Below are 22,500 nucleotides of genomic sequence, written 5' to 3'. Positions count from 1 at the left end.
TGCAGCTTTAACACGTGAAGCTCTGACTCCACTCGTTAGAACTGGAGGTTGCTCTACATCAGAGTAATCATGATGTATTGATGGCAAAACTACGAACATATTTAAGATTAAACGTGCACTAGCATTTAATAATAGATAATGCAAACAGAAACTGTTTGTCTGCAGAGAATCACAGAAAGAAAAAAGACGTCTCGCTAATGAAGACACACATACACACACACACACACACACACACAGCAGTGTTGAGCTGTGCTTAATGAGCTGCGTGTTTTGTGGTCGTGCAGGTCGGTGGTGACGACGTCTCCACAGAGTTTTTAATAGAGGGGTCTACTTCAGCAGCGTTTGATGTCAACCCCGGGATGTGGTGGGCGGGTGGAGACAGAGAGAGATGTGATGATCATAATGAGATGAGAGGAGGATGAACTGTGTGTGTGTGTGTGTGTGTGTGTGTGTGTGTGTGTGTGTGTGTGTGTGTGTGTGTGTGTGTGTGTGTGTGTGTCATCATTCATCAGCTTTAACTTTGTTTTAACCTGAAAAACTTTTAATCTACACAATTAATACAATTACTGCTACTTTCGTGACTACTCCCCATGTATTATTGATAATACTGCTACTGGTAGTACTGCCACTGCTGCTACTACTTCTCATGTAGTAGTACTGCTTCTACTGCTGCTTCTACTGTGTCTGGTACTTCTACTACTACATGTACTGGTATGTCTTCACACGCTGTGGCTGTGGTTTGTCCCACAATGGAAGTTGATGGCTGTGGTGAAATCTGTAGTCGTCAGTCAAAGACGATGATGTTCGATGTCACTGTGAGACGCCTCTGACTGCTGATCCAGAGTCTGGCATCAAAGAAGAGCAGCATGGCATCGGCATCAACCAGATGTGCCGACCACGAGGACGAGGAAAAGATGCCTCTCAGGTGTATAGCCTGTTGTGATCTGGTGACGCCCAGAAAACAAGATGGAGATGGTGAAAATCAAGATAGTGACAGTTTAAAACCAAGATGGCAACAGTCAACAAACAAGATGGCGACGGTCAAAAACCGAGATGAAGACGGTCAAAAACCGAGATGTCAATGGCAAAAATAAAAACAAGATGGCGACTGTAAAAAAAGAACAAGATGGCGACGTTTAAAAACCAAGATTTCTACGGTAAAAACAACAACATGGCGATGGTCAAAATACAATATTGCGAAGGTCAAAAATCAAAATTGCGACGGTCAAAATATCAAACTTGAAGCTTCAAAACGTCAGTCCACAAAGCAATGGGTGGTGTCTCGTTGACGATGTCCACTTCTTATGTTCAGTCTGTGGTTGAAACCTGATTCAGAGTCCAGTTTACTGGTGCGGCGGGTCACTTTGTAGGTTTTAGGTGCAGACGGCTGATCGTCTCTCAGTGTTCAGTCCTCATTCGTCCTAATCTGAGGGCCGAGCCACTCGCGGCACTTTGATGTGGATGTGTACACAAAGAGTCTCCACGGTGACGACGACACACACCAGACCCTCAGATACTATAAGATACCGTCGCAGTACGAGTCCTCTCCGTCACGTTAACGTATTTAGACTTTACGGTCCTGTTTGTCTCCAGCCCTTCACCGTCCTGTCAGCGCGGCTGTTAAACCCGGCAGCACCAGTGCAACCATTAACCACCCAGATGGACTCATCTTCATATGAGCCCAGATCTGTTTTTATTGGAGCTCTTCTGCTTTATTGGATGAAACAAAGCGGAGGCTGACACACACACTTTATTAATCAGGACTGTGGTGGATCACAACATCTGGAGTTTTTATGATCCATAAGCATTGTCGCTGTTGATGCGGATCAAGATCTAGATTATACAAACCGGTCCAAAGAGAGGACGACTCTTTAAGTGCTTTATCTTGTAGAAAGTCTCTTCACTGATAGATGTTCTTTAGTTTAGTAGTTAGGGAACTAAACTCTGTTCACGGGTTCAACTAAAGAGACAAAGATCCTCTGAGACATAATAATAATAATAATAATAATAATAATGTCTTTGGTCAAAGAAACTAGAGGTTTAGATTTAAACAGGAACAGCTTCCTCTTTCAGAGTTTCACAATAAAGCAGCCTAGAAGAAGCTAGAATGAGCATTAGCTCTTCTTCAGTCTTCACAGTGTAAGTAAAGGGTTAGTGTAGGGTTAGGGTTAGCGATCTACAAAGTGATATCTGTTAGTGTACAGGGACACAAATTGTCCTTCGTGTTGCTCAGGACGAAAATAATGTTGATGGAAGGTCAACTAGGATGATTGTTTTGTGGTGGACACAAATTAAACTCACCTGCGAGACTAAGCATCAGTCAGAAAGAGATGGAGTCTTAGAGCGGTCCAACAAACAGGACTTTCAAAGAAGTTGTTCGGAGCGGAAACAATAAAACGGACAGTCAGTGTTTCATATTTTACATTTTTCTTTCTTATTTGAATGTTTCTGTTTTGGTGGAGACTGTAGTCCAGTTTCTGATGTTTACTTTCTGTCTCCATGAAAAACCTGCTTCTTAATTAATTAGTTAGTTTCATATCAGCCGTCAAAACCACAACTTTATTACATTTCAATAGAAACACCTTGATGAACCCTGAACACAGAGTTAGAACCTGGTGTCAAAGTAACTCTGAGCTCATTCCCTCCTGATGGGTTACCTTTGAGCAAGGCACTAAAGCCTCAAAGAGTGGAACGACTGTTAGTGAACAAGAACAGCAAGTCCTCCAGTGGATGAAGCTCTGCTTCAGCTCGTCAGAGTGTACAGTGTTCGTCGTTGTTAAACAAGAGAGCAGGCGAACGAAAAGAAGAGAAGAGCTGAAGGAAGAGCATGTTCTGTTGAAGGAGACAAGGACACGAGGAGGTAGAGAAGGTCACGGATGTCTCTCTTTCTCTGTAACTCCATGTTCTCGTCTGTAACCTTTAACACAGCTGTGAGGCTGAAGACGTCCTATTCATCATATTCAAAAATCCTGATTCGTGACTCGACAATAATTTCTTGGAGAGAAAGTGTTTGTGAGATGGATTTATTAATGAGCTGAGCATCAACAGACGGTTTATTTGAACATATATTCCCCTTGTTTATAGTGTATAAGATGCACAGTGACAAATTCATGTATTGCAGTAGTTCTTTGCCTTTTTCCAGTAATTACACCTCCAGAACATCTGTGACTGTCTTCATGCTCACATTCTGCATCGATCGATACAAACAGCTCAGCTTAAAACCTGTTGATAATATTACATATATATAGTTATTTTATGAGTTTAGCTCATGTTCAATGTGAAAACAAACAGCAAACAAACAAAGAAGACAAACTAAAGACTAAAAGTACCAGACAAACAAACAAAAGTAGTAAAAAAACAACAAAACAAAGAAGTAAAAAAGAGAAATAAAACAGTAGAAGACACAAAGAACTACAAGGAAAGGAATCCCTCCAGATACCAGATCATGTTGAACCCTCTACTTCACATTCATCTCCTGTTTAAAATGTCAAACCTGGTGAAATACTAGTAAAGTATCAGACTGTAAACTAAAAGTACTTTCCTCCTCTTTCATGTTAATGCCTTTCTGAGCACCTTGAACGCAGCACTGATGAGTTAAACAGAGCTGCATTCACATTGTATTAGAGGGGAATCCCATAATTCACAGTAGACATTTAAAGGACCGGCTGCTGCAGGCTCTGAGTGGATGAACACAACCCCTCTGACACCATGACTCTCCAGGATCAGACAGCAGGACGTTAACGGGCTTCTAGCAGCCGGAGGGTCAGAAGCTCTCCATCAGATGACCGTTAAAACCTCCGCCTGAGTCCAAGACCTCGGCGAGAGGCTTCCTGGTCCACTTCTCAGCAGCTGCAGCGTAATAAAGCACAAATGAATAAATGACATGCAGAGACGTTGTGTATTTCTCAAACTCTTAATTAATGCATGTTAACACGCTGAATAACAAGCTTCAGGTAATTAGAGTTTGTTAATTACGCGGCCGGCCTCTGAAGGAGCTCAGGGCAGACGTGGAGATGGAGGAAGGAGGTTCAGAGAATAAAGACGCAGCAGCTCATCGGGAGAGATTAGAGTTTAAAAGCAGCGATGCAGGCGACCGACACCTCGTATCAGGCGATGAGCACCTGGACCTGAGGAAGTCTGTGGAGCAGCTGCCCCCTCTTCCCACCGCTGGAACCCTCCGCCATGATTAACCAACGTCAGCTGCGACTGCCCAGCAGGAGCATCAGCAGTCGACATCGTCTGGATCCACGTGAAGGCCTCGTTCTGTAGGTTCTCTTGTGTAAGGACCAGGACAGGTGACGGAGTATAAAGACAGTCTGTGCAGGTGAACAAGTGGCTCTAAAAACACCAGACCTCACCCAGCAGACCTCTGTTTGTGTCCCATGTGAAAGCAGAAGTCAACGTTGACTCAATTAGTACGTAACATCCGTACTTCACTAGTTAGTCTAACCCCAAACGAAGATCTCCTCCTAAACTAACTAAACACTTCCTGCAGCTGCTTCACTGGTAATACCGTCCAACACAATAAATGATGAGATTTGATAACTGTGATGCAGCTGCACAAACGACTAAACGGCTAACTTTGGTTGTTCAAATGAAAGGTTACAGTCCTCAGCTTTTAGTCTTCTGGATGAAGCAGTTGTTGTGCTGCCGGCCTGCAGCCACATGGAGTTTAAGCAAAGTGGAGGAGACGCACACGAGCCCTGACTCCTGTGTAGCCCCGGGGAAATACCCAACAACAGGAGGACGTTATTAGGAGGCGGTCTGGTGGAGCAGGAAGGCAGCCGGAGATTTATTCCATATTGATAAGAACACATGGAGCGAGGGAACTGTGACAACCTTTTTACAGGAAACCTCCCATTTATTCAGTTCCTCTCAAAGGGGGAAGTATTTGTCAGAGATGTTCGGCTCTGATGTTGGAGATCAGGCCTCAGTTCAGCCTGAAGGTGCTAGATGTTCCTCCAGCCCACAGTGTGAAAAGCATCTCTGTAGCGGACTGGAAAGAGACAAAGACTTCACGGCTATAAGAACTCATGACGTCTTGTATTGGAAGGAATTCACTGTGAAGCAGAAACAGAGCGGAAAGAGGAGGAAGATGGTGAAGATGATAATCAGTGAAAGCTAGTTCAGGACACACAACGTGAAGAGCACGAACAACAGACCTGATTGATTAATAGGAGCGTCCATGTGGGACACAGCAGGCCACTGGTTGGTCATCCTGAGCTGGGAGCAGCCTGCAGAGATAAATCACTGTGAATAATGTGTGAATCACACTCTCATGATGCGTTTAATGTGCCGATCGGACGTCACGTTACATTATGAGGCCTTTAAGCAACTGTTACCAACGAGCAGAGGGCCAAGAGACAAATCTGTCATGAATACTTGATGCATTTGTTTTAATTCATGTTTCCTCCCAGTGGATTCAGATTCTAATGTTCTCCCGGCTTCAGAAGACCACAAACCCTATTCACTATCAATGAAGAGTTCTCCTTATTTTAATGTTATTAGAAAAGAATAATGATGATATTATTGTATTGTAATTATTAACGTGGTCGTCACTTTAATGCTGCAGCAGGTAAAGGTGAAGCTTAATCTATAATTATGCGTCATAATTTGTTCTTTATATTTAGTTTTACGAACCCAAATCTGAAAAGTAACAAAAGCTGTCAGATAAAAGTATATCAGAAAAAAGTACAATATTTGTATTCGAGATGTAGTGGAGGAGAAGTGAAGTACAAGTACCTCAACATGTCAAGTATAACTGAGTAAATGTATATATATTTCAGTCTCTACTTTACTCTACTTAAATAAGGTTCAGTTAAATCATCTTTTTTCTTTCCCTGCAGAAAAATTCAACTCTTTCTAATGCAGCTCTGATTACACTCACACCTGAGCGGCGGTGTCAGGTGTCAGGTGTGTGATGTGGTTGTTCTGAAAGCAGGTGTGAAAGTAGAAAACGTAGAACGAGTCCAGAGCGTCTCATTCACCCCACTTCCTGTCCTGATGAGCTGCTCTCTGCAGCGATTCAATTATTAGCTCTCTCTTATCAAGTCTACAGACTGTGAACGTCAGCAGCAGAGAGTCCTCGGAGACACACACACACACACACACACACACACACACACACACACACACACACACACACACACACCTTGCACTCAGGCGTGTCAGTCTAATTAACATGTAGACGTCTTTATTAAGGTAAAAGGCAGCCGGGCTCTTTTCTCATTACAGAGCGCTCAGGTTGAATCACTGTTTGGAATCACTTCACCTTCTCTGCCAGCGATTAATCATGTCTTACGCCGTTAAACATCTCGTCTCATTTCTTCTTCTCTTTTTGCACCTGTCATTCTGAAGGGGAGGGAAATGAGGCGAGGTAACGAGAGGAGAGAACACAAAGGTTTGTGTAACGTGACAACGTCAAGTCATGCTGTTACGTCACGTTGTTACGTCACGCTGACTCGCGTTAAGTCACGTTGTTAAGATAAGTCACGTTGTTAACTCATGTTAACTCACGTTGTTAACTCACGTTGTTAAGATAAGTCACGTTGTTAACTCACGTTGTTAACTCACGTTGTTAACTCACGTTAAGATAAGTCACGTTGTTAACTCACGTTGTTAACTCACGTTGTTAAGATAAGTCACGTTGTTAACTCACGTTGTTAAGATAAGTCACGTTGTTAACTCACGTTGTTAACTCACGTTGTTAAGATAAGTCACGTTGTTAACTCACGTTGTTAAGATAAGTCACGTTGTTAAGTCACGTTAACTCACGTTAACTCACATTGTTAACTCACGTTAAGATAAGTCACGTTGTTAACTCATGTTAACTCACGTTGTTAACTCACGTTGTTAACTCACGTTAAGATAAGTCACGTTGTTAAGATAAGTCACGTTGTTAACTCATGTTAACTCACGTTGTTAACTCACGTTGTTAACTCACGTTGTTAACTCACGTTAAGATAAGTCACGTTGTTAAGATAAGTCACGTTGTTAACTCATGTTAACTCACGTTGTTAACTCACGTTGTTAACTCACGTTGTTAACTCACGTTAAGATAAGTCACGTTAAGATAAGTCACGTTGTTAACTCATGTTAACTAACTCATGTTAACTCACGTTGTTAACTCACGTTGTTAACTCACGTTAAGATAAGTCACGTTGTTAAGATAAGTCACGTTGTTAACTCACGTTAACTCACGTTAAGATAAGTCACGTTGTTAACTCACGTTGTTAAGATAAATCACGTTGTTACGTCACGTTCTCACTCAACGTTTCATCACATTGTAACATGTGGTACAATACGTTATGTTCAGGTCCCGTTGTCACGTCACATTTTTACGTCACCTTGTCACACTGTTAGTTTACATTGTTTTGTCACGTCGTGTTACGTCACATTGTTATGTTCCACTGTTGCATCACGCTGTCATGTTCTGTGCACTTTTGGTACTTTAAGTATAATTTTATACTAATGCTTCTGCACTTTTACATTTGTTAGATTTTTGAATGCAGGACTTGAACTTGTATCCGAGTCTCTTTAAAGATCAGCGGGAGGATCACTGTAGAGCGTTTAGCTTCAGTTCGAGGAGGAGAAACGGTTTCACCTCAACATTTCCCAACTGTGATGGAGGAAGACAGATGGAGAGGCAGACATACATTTAGAGCCAGAGACACACAACTACACACACTCTGACATGCAGCGAATGTAGACGAGTAAACACACACACACACACACACACACACACACACACACACGGTGGTGTTTGTAGAGGTGTGCTGGAGTTGAGGGGATTTCCCTCCGTCTGCTGGTGATGTTCTCGTGTCTCATTATCCAGTTTGTAGTCCAGAGAGGACTCAGTTTATCCGCCCGTATGGACCCGTGTTTAATGAAGAACAGTGAGCAGACAGGACGAGGAAGGGTTAAAGTGAACAGAACACGGGGAATAAAGATCAGTCGAGGGTTTCCTTCTACTTCAAGCAGAAAAAAGGAGTAATTCATTCTAACAGGACATGAAAACATGGAGATTCATTCGCAGGGAACTGGTGAATCAGGCACAACTTCACAGTTTTATTATCTTTAGTTGTATTTATGATGTTGTATAAACTTCTAATTCATTTCTACTTGATCTATTGATCATTTCTAATCTGATGGAGGTCTGATAGAGGATCAGGACTACACTGAGACTGGTTCAGGACCAGTTAAAAGATCCTCACTGTCACTTTAAATGATGTGGTGAAATGTATCCAGTCAGACAGAACAAAGAACTGAACGTCATTCCGTCATACCTCATCACATAAATCCATGTAAGTCCTCCGTCTTTACTTTTCCATCCTTTGTCTCACCCTCTCCGTCTCTCTCATTAGTCCTTCTCTTATAATCTGAGCTGAGTGTACAGGGACTGTTGATTATCACTGTGTGGATGACAAAGTGTCTTAACCTCCACTAAACAGAGGATCAGACCGCTAAGCTGTGTGAACAGCTCCACCACCTAACCTCGCCAAAGCCCCGCCATTTCCCCGTAATCCGCCCATAATTACAGCCTGATCTCTGGCTGATTGGTGTGTGGACGCTCACACACCTGTGTGTGTGTGTGTGTGTGTGTGTGTGTGTGTGTGTGTGTGTGTGTGTGTGTGTGTGTTCTGAAATTAGCACTAAAACAAAATCGCCAGTTGGAGGTATGTTATTGTGGGGAGCTGCGTCATACACCTGAGTGTTTACTTTAAAGAGGGTATAAATACAAAGAACTACAGTATTTGTGGCATCATGACTCATGTTTGTGTGGTTTTTATTTGCGCCCACTCGGGCAGAACTAACATGATTCCAGTAAAGAACAGTTTCAGAATGAAGAGAAATGACGATAACTGAAGTGATGTTTTAATCTATTTTCTGCTTTCACTCTAAGAATTAATGATCCGGTCAAAACCCAGAGAGCTGCTGACTAAACAGAGACGTTCATGGCTCAGTCAATATTTGGACATGCTGGATGATTTATGATGCTCGTTGTTCTGTGTGTCTTCACTAGCGTCTCACTGCAGTCTTCAGGTCTCTTCAAGCTAAACTGTCCAAAGTTGTTACAGAAACTGCATTCACCAGAAGAACGTCGTCTCTAGTTGGTCGCAACTTAATTTGTCCCAATCAGTCGTCAACCTCCGGTTCTTTAAAGTTCTTCAGAGCTTCATGAGTTAAAGCTGCTCTCTAGTGTCCACCAGAGGGCGACTCCTCTGGTTGTATAGAAGTCTAGTCTAAAGTGACTCTACTTCTCTCTTGATTTATTCCCTCAGTAAACATTGTAAACATGAGGGGATGCTTTAGGGGCGGGGCTACACAGTGATTGACAGGTCTCTACGTCACTCCTCCTCAGTCCAGATACGGTCACTTCCTGTTCACTGGTTGCAAAAAAACAAAGATGGCGACGGACAAAACGTCGAACTCGAGGCTTCAAAACCAAACCAACGAGAGACGTCTCAACAACTTCTTACAGTCTATCGTCCCATTTCAAGTATGTCGAATGCAGTATTCTAAAACTAGCGCGGAGGTTCTACTGCATCTGGTCGTATGAGCAAGAGGGTCAAAGTTCTCTTTGACTCTAAATGGACCATCATTTACTAAATGAACATCATGCTGTATTGAAGCTGCATGGGGGCGTTTTACGTTCATCTGAATATGAACGGCTGCATGTAAACGGGAAATATTAGTGGAATATTAATTTCCATTAGCGGCTCATTAGGAATATTGTCTTTTTGTAAATGAGGTCAGAAACCTGAATGTTGGAGAAAGTAAACGTGTCGATGATGTGAAAGAGATCTTCTTCATGTCGGGGGCATTGGTTTCTTTATGGTTTTATGATTATTAAGACAAACTTCATGTTTCTATTTAACAGAAGCAGGTGAGCTGATGACTGTCCAACACTCAGACGCCCAAAATAAATCACACAGCTGAATCCGAAACAAACACATTTGAACTCTGTGATTCGTACTTGAAGTTTGTTTTAATTGAACACACAGTCCCCCCCCCCCCCCCCCCCCCCCCCCCCCCTCACTGCATTGATCCACAAACAGCGAGGTAGACCTGCGTGTTGCCTGGTTACTAATCACTCTGCATAATTAATGGTCCACCTCATCACTAATTCAGCAGCGAGGCTCGATAGCAGGCGGCCGCCGCAGACTGTTTTCAGCCCTCGTATTGTTTTTCATAATCTATATTCATTACCGGAGGCCGATGCAAAGCGACTCTCGCTCCGCGGGGAGAGCGTTCCCGATTCAGAGCGACGACGAAGAGAAGTCTCTGAGTTGTTGCTTTTTTTCTGAGCATTTAAAGGATTTTTTGTCCGTGTTGGACACTGAAAGTTCATTCTTGTCTTTTAAAAGAAGCAGTGGACAAACCCAATGTGACATGTCCCAATAACACACAACAGGAACAATAAGCAATTAGTTATGAAGGTTTAAAGAGCAAAAAGAAATGATGAGAAGATGCACAGAATGAAATGTGAGTGAGGAAATGATCAGGTAAAGTTCAAAGAGTTTAGGTTTGGTTCAACTTGACTGTTTGCTTCTGATATTTTACAGGAAATGTTCAAAACTGTATTTAATCATTCAGTTCTAGTAAAAAGTCTACGTTTTATACTACCAACATTCTGATGTTAAAAACTGTTTATCTCAAAATGTTGAATTCTTCTTCTTCTTCTTCTTCTTCTTCTTCTTCTTCTTCTTCTTCTTCTGCGTTTAAACACCCATTGGATGATCTGAAATATGCAAAGTCATGAAATGCTGAAAACTTTAGTTTGATAAAACATTTTTAGTTTGATAAAACATCTAGAAGTCCAAATCTAACACGTGTTCTAATTGCACAACATGTGTTTTATATTCCTTTGTCATTGTGAGTTCAGATGTTGAACCAGCAAAGGTCCATTCCCGTTGTTTTTCTGCCCGTTTGACTCCCATGTTGCATTGCGGTCGTATTCCCCTCCTCGAGACCTGCCACTGAGAGTTTCCATCTATTAATCATGGTGTTGGGAGACGGGTGGAGGCTGCCAATAGTCCATTTAGGACCGCGAATGGTGACGGATGAGGGTGAGGTGTAGCGAGGTGAAAAGATGAGCCTCCGAGGGCTTCGTATTAACTTGTTCCTCTAACCGGTCCGATACAGCAGCTGTCTGAAACTGGGACTGATGGTCAACACCATCACAGTGGCTTTTACTTTGAAATGTAGGCAGTTACAATTATTCAAACAATCTATTATTATATCAAACATGACAAATGGGGAATGATTTTACAAGTTGTTGTCCAACGTTCTCTGGTTAAGTAGCATTGGTTTGGTCCAATGTTCACTGGCATTTTAGTGTTGTCCAGTATTCACTGGTGGTTTTAACCTGGTTTGGTCCAATTATTTCTGGTGTTCTTTGGTGCATCCAACAGAAACCGAGCAACGCTGGAATCCCATTGGAGGGATTTGTCTCCTTGTGGAATGCAATGTACAATGTTCTCTGATCAATAATCCAGTAATCACTGGTGTTTTATCCCAGGTCTTGACTCCTATCCACTGGTGTCTTAGCTCAGTATTTACCCGCATTTTTACTCCGGTTCAATCATTTTTGGTGTTCTTTGGTACTTTGACATCCAGCATGAACAAAGCAATCCATTGGACCTCTTAGTCTGTCCACTCGTTAAATATTCTCTGGTGCTTTAGTCCTGGTTCAGTCCAATATTCTCTGATGTTCAGTCTTAGTTTACTCCAATATTCTCCAATCTTTTAACCCAGTTTGTTACATATTCTCTGGCGTTTAATCCTAGTTTGGTTTGATATGCGCTGGTGCTTTCACCCTGGTTTAGTCTAATATTCTCTGATGTTTAACCCGGTTTGGTCCATTGATTCTGAGCTGAAACATCAGAATCAGAGTGTGACAAATAGAAAACTATTCGACGGGTTATACGTTGTTACTTACTTACTGCCACATTACTCGCACAGACACGTCGCTGCTGCCGTCACGCGTTCGTTACACAATTACGTCATCGACAGACGGCTACACACACATATACACGTACACACACACACACACACACACACACACACACACACACACACACACACACACACACACACACACACACACACAACCCCCACCGCTACCACCAAGCTTCCCTGATTGGCTGAGGGAGGGGGCCTGGCATTGCAGAGCTGAGTGAGAGTAAAAAAAAAAGGGAGGGCAGGGGGGGTTGTCTCATCACACATACATTCAAACAACACACACATTCAAACGCGCACACACACACACACACACACACACACACACACACACACACACACACACACACACACACACACACACACACACACAGCAATGTTTGCTCTCGGGCCATCCATCCCCGTTTTTTGTCGTGCAATCTGTTTTGGCTGACGTCTGTGCCACACTGCGGCTCAGTTCAATGATGCTCTGCCCACACACACACACACACACACACACACACACACACACACACACACACACTCAGACTGAATCTTGAGCATCAGTCAGGCGTCTTTCCCAGCTTTCTTCTTGGCCGCCTGTACGTCAGTGTCTCATGCGTCAGAAGTGTGATTTTTCTCGCGTTGAAAGGCTCTTCATTAGCCTCTGTGTCAGTTAATCTGCCGGCAGCTCTGGATGATGTTCACCAGCTCACAGACTCTCGCCGTTGATCCCAGTGGTTGAGCTGATCCAGATGGGCTGACAGGCTCAGATCTGATGCAGCGAAAGGCGAAGAATCCCCGCTCTGACACCCTGAACCTGATGAATACATGCTTGCAGAGATTTCAGAAAATCCTGCTGCCCGAATGCAAGACTGTGGTGAAGTCTGGAGCCTCAAATATGAAGGTTATAGACAAGTCATGCAATGTAAAATCTCCAGTTTAAAGACCAGTCCTGCACCCTTGATCTACAACCAAACGGCTCATGTTTATAGAAGAGTTCTACACGGCATATCTTTAGTTTATAGACCAATCCTAAAACCTCAAATCTCCAGTTTACCAACCAGTTCTACTCTGCTAGTTCATGCTAAGACATCTAGGTTATAGACGAGTTCTAGACTTCCATTTATCAACCATTTGTACATCTGATACACCACTCCTACTCCTTACGTCTTGGTTAATAGGCCACACCCCTAAACACCATCTTTAAAAACCAGTCCTGAACCCCAAATCTCCAGTTTATAGACTAGTCCTACATCCAAAATCTACATTAAAATCTTGAGTTTATAGAGGAGTTGTATACCGCATATCTTCACTTTCAGCTTATAACCTAAAATCTCCAGTTTATAGGCCAGTCCTTCTCTTCCAAACTTCCAAGTAGTACACGCCTATAACTCAGATGTCTTGGCGTGTAGATGGGCAGGAAACCCAAAAACTCCAGTTCATACACCACTCCTACTCATCAAATCTGACTTAATAGGTCGGTCCTAACGTCACCTTTAAAGACCAGTCCTCAACCCTAAACCACAAAGTGTGAAATCCCCTAGAGCCCAGTTTATTGACCAGTCCTTCACCTCAAACATCCAGTCTATAGACCAGTCCAACACTTGCAAGTCTCCAGGTTTTAGATCAGTCCAACTCCCAACCTCTATAAGCCAGTCCTGCTCCCAAAATTTCCTGTATAAATCAGTTCTACACCCCCAAACCTCCAGTGCGTAGACCAGTCCTTCACCTTCAACGCTCTGGTGTGCTGATCAACTGTTCCCCCCCAAACCTCATCTTCATAGATTCCTCTAAATATCCAATATGTCGACCTGTCCTTCACCTCATTTCCGGCTTATAGACCTGTATTTCATCTCAAAAGACATTCATAAATCAGCGCTTTATCCTCCAGTTAATAATCCAGTCCTATACGACCAAACCTCCAAACTGATGCGCCCAAATCTTTTTACTCTCAACCGGTGGTTTCTCTTCAGAATTTCAGAAGCTAAAAGGAATAAAAAGTTCAGGAAAGAGAAAAGTCACTTGAGTTAGTTTGTTTTCTTTTCTATCACATCTCAAAGACAAATAATGAGCATTTCAATATTTTAGTATTTGACAGCGTTTTAAAATACCTGGTGAGTAAAAGAATCAGCGACATTCAGAGCTGCAAACTGCCACTAAAAGTTTATTTTTCCTCCTTTGTCGAGACTGTATCTAAGCTCTTTATTCCAAGTTAGATAACAATGTTTCTAAGAGTTTGCCGGGGGATTCATTTCCTTAGATGTGGCATGAGATGAATGAAAAAAAGTCTTCAAATTACACTCGCTTTATTTGTGAGGAATCCTCCTGGTTGCTCCGACAGCTTTGCACATTTTTTATTTGCTTTAGTTTTGCTCTCATTTATTGGATGAGATCTGGTTTTTAAATGATATTTGAACTGGCATTAAAACGTCTCAGATTCCACTTCCAGGAACCTGCCGTCTCCCTGTCTAATTACAAGTGGTGTTTTCTTTCACGGCTGCGTATGTAATCATTACACTTAATCACAATCCTGCAGCTTAAAACCACAACCGCCGCCGCCACCGCACAGCCTCTAATAATGCAGTCATAAATATATTCATGGCAAATATAATTAGGAGGGATGGAGACGGATGAGAGGAGAGGAGGAGGAGAGAGAAGCAAGAAGAGAAATGATGTTTTATCAGTGAAGGAATTGAAAGCAACAGCGTGGAGGAAAGTGAAGAAAGAAAAAGATGATTTAAAAACATGCATGGAATAAGCTGAGAGAAGGAGTGACGTGAGAAATCCAGAGCATAGACAAAGCAAGCAGGATATGGAAGATCTAGTCAGTGTTGTAATGTACATTAGTTATAGTTTCAGAATTCTGAATTAAGCATTCTGAGATCAACGACGTGATAACAGCCCGATCTGACAGACGTCAACAGACGACCATCACCACATGTGGGACGCCTCACGACTTCCCGATAAAAAGACAATGAGTCCCAATGTTGGCTTTTTGTTTGACAACTTCAATGAATATTGAGCAATAAGAGAACAGACTGTAAACATGGAGCCGAGAGAAAGGAAGTCATCTGCCGGTGTGACGCATGTTTTCATAGATCATCAGATAGTTTGTTGCCTCTCGTCATATTTTTAAGTGGGATTATTGATGAATTTAGTCCAAAATCTGTTCCTATCGTACTTCCAAGAAACTGATAATATAGACGTAATGCAACATGCTGCATTTTAGTGCGACAGCTAGATCAACAGTTTAACCTATGAATCTGCTAATTTAGTTAGTCTGTTGGTTTGTTTATTATGTTGTCATGGTTTGTGTTTTCAAAAGTTACCTTTCTTCAGTGTTCGTCATGAAACAACGGTTGTTTAGTGATGATTTTTTGTGATAGTTTCTGTTGACAAAGAGGAGACAAAACGATGAGATGAAAAGAAAGAGGAAAAAGACAAAGCTGGACAGAAAAGACATTAGAGACTGAGGGAATGGTGATGAAGAGGAGAAGAAACGATGGGAGGCAGGAGCAGCGAGGGAAATTATTGAAAAGTGAATTAAGAGAAGAGGAAAAGGAAAAATGAAAGAATAAATGGAATAGAGGGGAGAGAATATCGATGGAGATTTGTGAATGAAAACGGAAGACAAAGAGTAGCAGAGGAGACGAGGGAAGAAGGTGAAGGAGGAGCAGAAAGAGGAAAGGAAGGGTGTGTGGAAGAGGAGGATGAGGGGTCACAGATCTGATTGATTTTGCGTTATCATGAAGTGGAGATTTATTCCACAGCGTTCCGTCATCTCCTGCGACCCCTCGACCCAACACTCATTAGCATAGAAACCACATTCCCCATCCGCTGATTGGACCAGGAGCGACAAGACCAGGATGTAAAGGAGGAAGCATGTGTGTGTGTGTGTGTGTATGTGTTTGCATGCACGAGCGCTTTGTGGACTCACACACACGCACACACCTCCGAGGGTGGGGGGGTTACACATCATCATAATAAGCAGAAGCATTTCCAATCAAAGCAGGTAATTCTTCCTCCCGCTAGCCGGCTTGCCATCCGCCTCTTGTTTTGTGTGTGTGTGTGTGTGTGTGTGTGTGTGTGTGTGCGTGTGTTTGTTCATTAGTGGTGAACCATTTTAATGCCCCCACGCACAAATATTTAGAAAAATGTCCAGATTACATCCCGAGCCTCTCCGCCCACTCCTCAACCCGGCCGCTGACCTCAGAATACGAGCCCGAAAAACAGCCTGTGGCCGCGGCGCTGCTGCTGCACACAACTCATTTTTCCTGCAGATTTGTGTGAAAGTGATAATATAGGAATCTAATCTCTCCCTCATCGGCTCTTTTTCTTTCTGCTGTGACACATAATGTGTCTCTTCTGGCCTCAGTGTGACCAGCAGCATACAAAGTGGAAAACTCAGTATTCCCTTCTGAACAAGCCCCATTCCAAAACTACCCAAAAGACCGTCTCAGAAATGATTCTATATCAGGTTTGTCTGATCTGCAACCTCTATGGTTAAGCTTTGGTTTAGTTTAGGACACTAGAACTGTTCGGTTAAGGTCAGAGAAAGATGGTGGTCGTGGTTAAAAGAAACCAATGTTGACTGTTGAACGCAGACTAGGACGTTAACGACGATCTTCAGGGTCAAACCCAGACGCTTTGTACGTCCGACCTTCCACCCCAATGTCCTCATTGAGTGTTCACTGAACCACAACACAGCATGCTTTACCTCTACCTTTGCCTTTGAGACACAACAGAGCTTTTTATTAACCCGATCTCATTGGAAGGCATTTCAAGACGAGACATTTCCATATGTAATTATTACTCATTTTGAACTTTTCATGTCGTTACCATGAAACGCAGCTTAGGAAACTGAACCACTTGTTATGTTTAGGAATTAGAACATTTAGAAAATTATGCTCAAGAAAGTAAAAGCTTTCATCATAACATGTCTTGCCTAATATTTTCAGGAAGGAGGCTCTTGAGATAATCTTATAGGGCCATACAAAGTTTGTTTATGGTGATACCCCAAACACCTTTAAATTTACACGTCAAAGTTCACCTTTCTTTGAATCTTGTTTCTCTAATAAAAAGCTAAAACACCAGGATTCATTCAATGTGAACGGTCCTGAGCAGTAATAAGCTAAGTATAAAATTCATATATAATACAACACAATACAACATTATCTTTTTCTAATGTTGGCAATTAACATCATTCATCATTGGAAGTATTTCACAGACCAATGTCTAGAATCCAAATTCTGCACTTTAATATTTGGGATTTTGTCAAAAATGACGAGATCATTCAGAAATGTGTTTCCACTTTAACTGTTGAACCTGAACGTCTGACGTCTTGATGACCTGTTGTCTCTGAGTGATGACTCCGACCAGCTGGATCCACCTAAAAGCTGTGATCCTGTATTGATTTCACCTTTGAAATCCTCTTCGGTCAGGAGGAGGAAGAGGAAGAAGAGGAGGAGGAGGAGGAGGAGGAGGAGGAGGCAGCTTAGAGGGATTTGAAGACTTCACATGTGACACATGGACTGTAGAAAAGGGGATTTATGTTAAAGCTATTACTGAGGGTCCAGTGCAGGCTGTGAGTCAAAAGGAAGATTCTGTTTTTCCCACTTTGGATTTAAATCACTTAGAAGCATTGATCCTTTGTTGTGCTGGTTTTGTAGGTTATGTGCCATTCTTAGATTTGGTCTGTTGGTGCATCTCTTTGGTCCAAACTGAAACTATTGGGTGGATTGCCATGACATTTTGAACAGTCATTCATGTTCCCCTCAGGATGAACCGTAATAACTCTGGTGATCTGCTAACTTTTCATCCGGCGCCATCATCAGGTCTACATTTTAATGTGTGTATGTGTAAATACTTTAATTCTGCAGCTTTTATTTGTTTATTTGCTCATAAACCAAAGACATTCCCAAGTACAGCCTCTCAGAGACTTGCATGGCTATTCAGACTCTTATTTTGAAACGGCAGAACTTGAGCTCTGCTCCTTTTAATCACATCAAGCGAGTTTAGAGCAGCTTATTTAAACCCTGGACGGGTTATTTCTAAATAATAAATGCTGTTTGAACACAGAGACTCATCTAAAACATGTTCGTCTCAGATCTACTCTACGGCTGATGAAAGAGTATTTTAATTTAATAGGATCTCCACTTCCTGAATTGACTAAATTAACTTCAGAATTAAACCCCACGTTTCAGCCTCTGGTTAAATGTTTTTCACGCTGCGTTTCTTAAAGTGCGGATCACGGCCCTGGCAGAGGTCACGGACTCAGTTAGTGGAGGGTCGACTCATCAGAGAGGAAACAGGTTTGTCTCAATTAGTCTTCAAAGAGAGAGAGAAACCACTTCCCTCTCATCTGGGTCCCAGGCTGTAAACGCATGAAATCCTCAGAATTACCCATAATCCTTTATTCCTCGGAGCGTTTTTTGCCCTTTGCTTTGACCTGCCTCGAAGCAGTTGAAGAGTTTTCTTCTGAAATGAGAAATCTGCTGCTTTAAAATCATCGACTCTTGCTGTCTGCAGCAGAATGATTGACAGCACAAAGTCAAGACGACTCAAACTTTTATACTGAATGGTTATTCTCCTTTTGAGAGATTTTTTTATGTAGTTGTACAGTATTTTACCTTATTGCCTGCAGACACTGACCAGGAGTCAGTTATGTTTTTGTCTGTTAGACGAAGTTGTCTTCAGAGGGTTCCCCTGTTCCACTTTGTTTTACACAATACTATCAATAAAGTTAACTTGTGTACAACAGAACCCAGAGAAAACCCAAGAATACAATCAATATCAGAAGATTAATAACTAAGATGTAGAGTGTAAAAAAAACAGGCATAACAGAACCAATCATTGGTTCTAGAGTGGCTGGTTCTAGAGTGACTGGTTGTAGAGTCACTGGTGACTGGTTCTGGGGTCAGTGGTTCTAAGGTAACTTGTTCTAGAGTGGCTGGATGTAGAGTGGCTGGTTGTTGAGTGACTTGTGACTTGTTCTCGGTCACCATCTCTGCTTCTGAGGCCTGCATGAGTGCCCTTGAGCAGCACACGTTGCTCCTGCTGGTTGCCTTTAGGGAATCCCTCTGGCTGACACACCGAGTGAACGGACAGGAGCAGAGTTTCCCTCTTGGGCGATCAATAACGTATCAAGAAATAAGTGGAGCAGTAGGAGCAGAGTGAGTGGGAGGGTTGTGGTTATTGACTGCATCAAGTTGAAGTGTTGAGTGACAAAGAGGAGTTCTGTTTCTATAGAACTGAGTGAATTCTGCAGTAACGACCAGGTCAGTTTATTTGAAGCGAACCTCTGTTTAAAACAAATGTTTCATTTTTATTTTGCACTTGCCTGCAGTTTTATTTGAACAAAATGTGAATAAGTTGTTTAAAGCTGCATTAGCTGTTTTTTGGACGCTGTTTTTGATATATTTCATTCTTTTGGTTTTAATTCACTTTATGTATACATTCTAACTGGTTGCTTGCAGATCTTTATAGTTTTGTTATTTCTTCTTCTTAATGGTTTTAATTCATTTACGTGTCTTTTCAATTCATACGTACTTATCTCTAAGGTTTCTGTGGTTTGGTTACTCACTCGTGCAGCACATCGTGCGTCCTCCTGGAATAAATATAGTTTGCTTTGCTTTGCACTAGATGCTATGATTTAAGGCATTAGCACCTTGTATAGAGGTTATTGCTCACATTGTAGCTTCAACCGAACTGTACAGACATGATGATTCATCAGGGGTCTTTGTGTTTGTGTCTCCTGATGATTTATTGTCCAATGTTCTCTCTCTTGTAGCTCTGTTTTTGGTCTCCTCCTCCTGAGGGAAATCTCCGTCTCTTTAGCTGCTACATGCTCCGCCATGTTTCACCAGTTAGAGTCTGAGTGTCTGCTTCAAACACTGAACAGTAGATGATGAAAGTTTGTGTGTTTTTCTGCAGCCGGGGCGAGAAACAAGGCGGGCTGGGCGTTCGGTCTCGGCCTGGAGAGACTCGCCATGGTCCTGTACGGCATCCCGGACATCCGGCTGTTCTGGAGTCAGGACGAACGCTTCCTCAAACAGTTCAGAGTGGAGGACGTCCAGCAGCCCGTCTGCTACCAGGTACCGACACGACGCTCTGAGCAACACGCTCAGCTTCTAGCTTCTGACGGGTTAACATGGTGGTTTGAGATCCAAGTATTTTTATATATATATATATATATATATATATATATATATATACTTTATACATGTTAACACACTGACATTATAAACGTTGTTCATTTAATAACAGACTTTAATGGTTAAGTTATCGTATACATACATAAAAGAGCTTTTGATCAAATCAATCAAAACTTTATTCCAGAGAAAAGACAAAAACACAATATGAAATCATGGTTTAAAGAGGAGAAGACTGTCATAATTAATATAATAATAATAATAATAATGAACTTAATTCATAAAGCATAATATTTTCTTTCTATGAGATTACAAAATGCTTTACAGAAACATAAACAGCAGATGAAAGCAACAATAAAAACAATAAAATAAAATACCAGCAGCAGGAGGATTGTAAAAACACAGAGCAATAAAATAAAATAGTAATAATGATTAAAAAGGGATTTACAGAATAATAAAATACAGCGTCGGTTAGAGAGTTAGTAAAGTGAATACATGTGGAGGAGTTACCTCTGTAGCCGCTGCTGCAGGGAAAACATTAGCTGCTGCAAGATGCATTGTGGGTAATGTAGGCGGCAGACAAAGAAGAGGAGCTCAGTTTACTTTAATGAAGCGTTAAACAGGAGCAACTGAAACACAAAGTGTGTGTGTGTGTGTGTGTGTGTGTGTGTGTGTGTGTGTGTGTGTGTGTGTGTGTGTGTGTGTGTGTTCTAGCCTCTTAACCTCATATATTAAACATCTTGACAGTGTGGGCTCACATCAGCCGGCAACAGTCACTTGTACTAACCCGACCACCATTATAACACACACACACACACACACACACACACACACACACACACACACACACACAGGTTCAGGCGGCGGTTACTCCGTCCCTGCTGAAGGTGTTTTTTGCCGACTCGTGTCTTCGCTAATGAAGAACATTTCAAGTGACTGTTGGAGGGCAGAGAGGAGAACAGAGAAGAAGAAGAGAGGAGAGGAAGGACTAAATGAGAGGAGGAACAAGTAGAGAGCAGGTAGGATGGAAACAAAGACAATAGGAGATGATTCATAGACCAACAAGAACAACTTAAAGGACGAGAAGTGAGGAGGAGAAAGAAGAAGAAATGTCTAAAACATGAAAAGTATGAATTTATAAAGTACGAAAAAAATGTAAAATGAGGAAAATCTTGGTGGAAAAAAGACACAAACAAGAAAATAAATATGGAAGGAAATGGAGAGAAAGAAAGAAGGTAGGAAAAAAGGAAAGAAAGAAGGTAGGAAACAAGGAAAGAAAGAAGGTAGGAAACAAGGAAAGAAAGAAGGAAGGAAACAGGGAGCGAAAGTATGTAGGAAAGAAAGAAAGAATGTAGGAAACAAGGTGAGGATGAAGGAAAGAAATAATGTAGGAAACAAGGAAAGAAAGAAGGAGGGAACTGAAGGAAAGAGAGGATACTGAAAGGAGAATACATGTCTATAAAAAGAAGTGATAAAATGAATGTGAGACAATGGAAAGAGAAAGAAGGAAAGAGACGTTGTTTATGATAAATACACATAATATCGACAATAAGCAGATGAATATCTGAAGGAGGGACGTCAGCTGAGGACAGACCTCCTTGGTCTCCTCCTCACAGTCTTGTTAGTTTTATTGATGAACTCGGTTCCTCCAGAGGGACCAGGGGAGCACAGCTCATCTCCTGCCCAGGGTCAGTGCACCTCTCCTGGGCAGAGACTCTCCACCTCTCCCCTAAACCCTCTCCGCAGCCCCCCCGGACCACAGGTAATGAACTGTGACCGCCAGGTAACAGGCTGTGTGTGTGTGTGTGTGTGTGTGTGTGTGTGTGTGTGTGTGTGTGTGTGTGTGTGTTTGTATACCACTACACACACACACACACACACACACACACACACACACACACACACACACACACACACACACACAGTGCCACTACACTGATGGTGTTGAAGGAACTCAGTAGGAAACACTCCATCTCTCCTCGCTGGTCGTCCAAAAGTATGTGGACAGTTAAGTTAAAATAATAACACAAATGTAAATTAAGTGTCGGACCACCTACCTACCTTTCTACTTAACCAACCAACCAAACAAACAACTTGCCAGCCATCCACCTATCCACCCACCTCTCTACCCACCTATCTACCCACCTACCTACCCACCTATCCATCCACCTATCCATCCTCCTATCCATCCACCTATCCATCCTCCTATCCATCCACCTATCCACCCACCTATCCACCCACCTATCCATCCACCTATCCATCCACCTATCCATCCACCTATCCACCCACCTATCCATCCACCTATCCATCCACCTATCCATCCACCTATCCACCCACCTATCTACCCACCTATCCACCCAACCTATCCATCCACCTATCCACCCACCTATCTACCCACCTATCCACC

The 22,500-nt window shown here is 42.3% G+C and overlaps 1 protein-coding gene across 2 annotated transcripts in view; it reads left to right on the top strand.

The window, feature by feature from the left end:
• Positions 1–22,500, top strand: part of fars2 (phenylalanyl-tRNA synthetase 2, mitochondrial) — an 84,461-nt gene that overhangs the window by 28,203 nt on the left and 33,758 nt on the right. For both annotated transcript variants that reach the window (XM_068737154.1, XM_068737153.1), the window contains exon 9: positions 19,876–20,036. In XM_068737154.1, the coding sequence (XP_068593255.1) occupies positions 19,876–20,036 (161 nt within the window). The remainder of the gene's footprint in view (positions 1–19,875; positions 20,037–22,500) is intronic.

The sequence above is a fragment of the Cebidichthys violaceus genome, unplaced genomic scaffold (assembly GCF_023349555.1).
Source record: "Cebidichthys violaceus isolate CVI_PGR_0920_01 unplaced genomic scaffold, fCebVio1.0.p SCAF_76, whole genome shotgun sequence".
In the NCBI taxonomy this organism is placed as follows: Eukaryota; Metazoa; Chordata; class Actinopteri; order Perciformes; family Stichaeidae; genus Cebidichthys; species Cebidichthys violaceus.
This window is presented reverse-complemented; position numbering and strand designations above follow the sequence as displayed.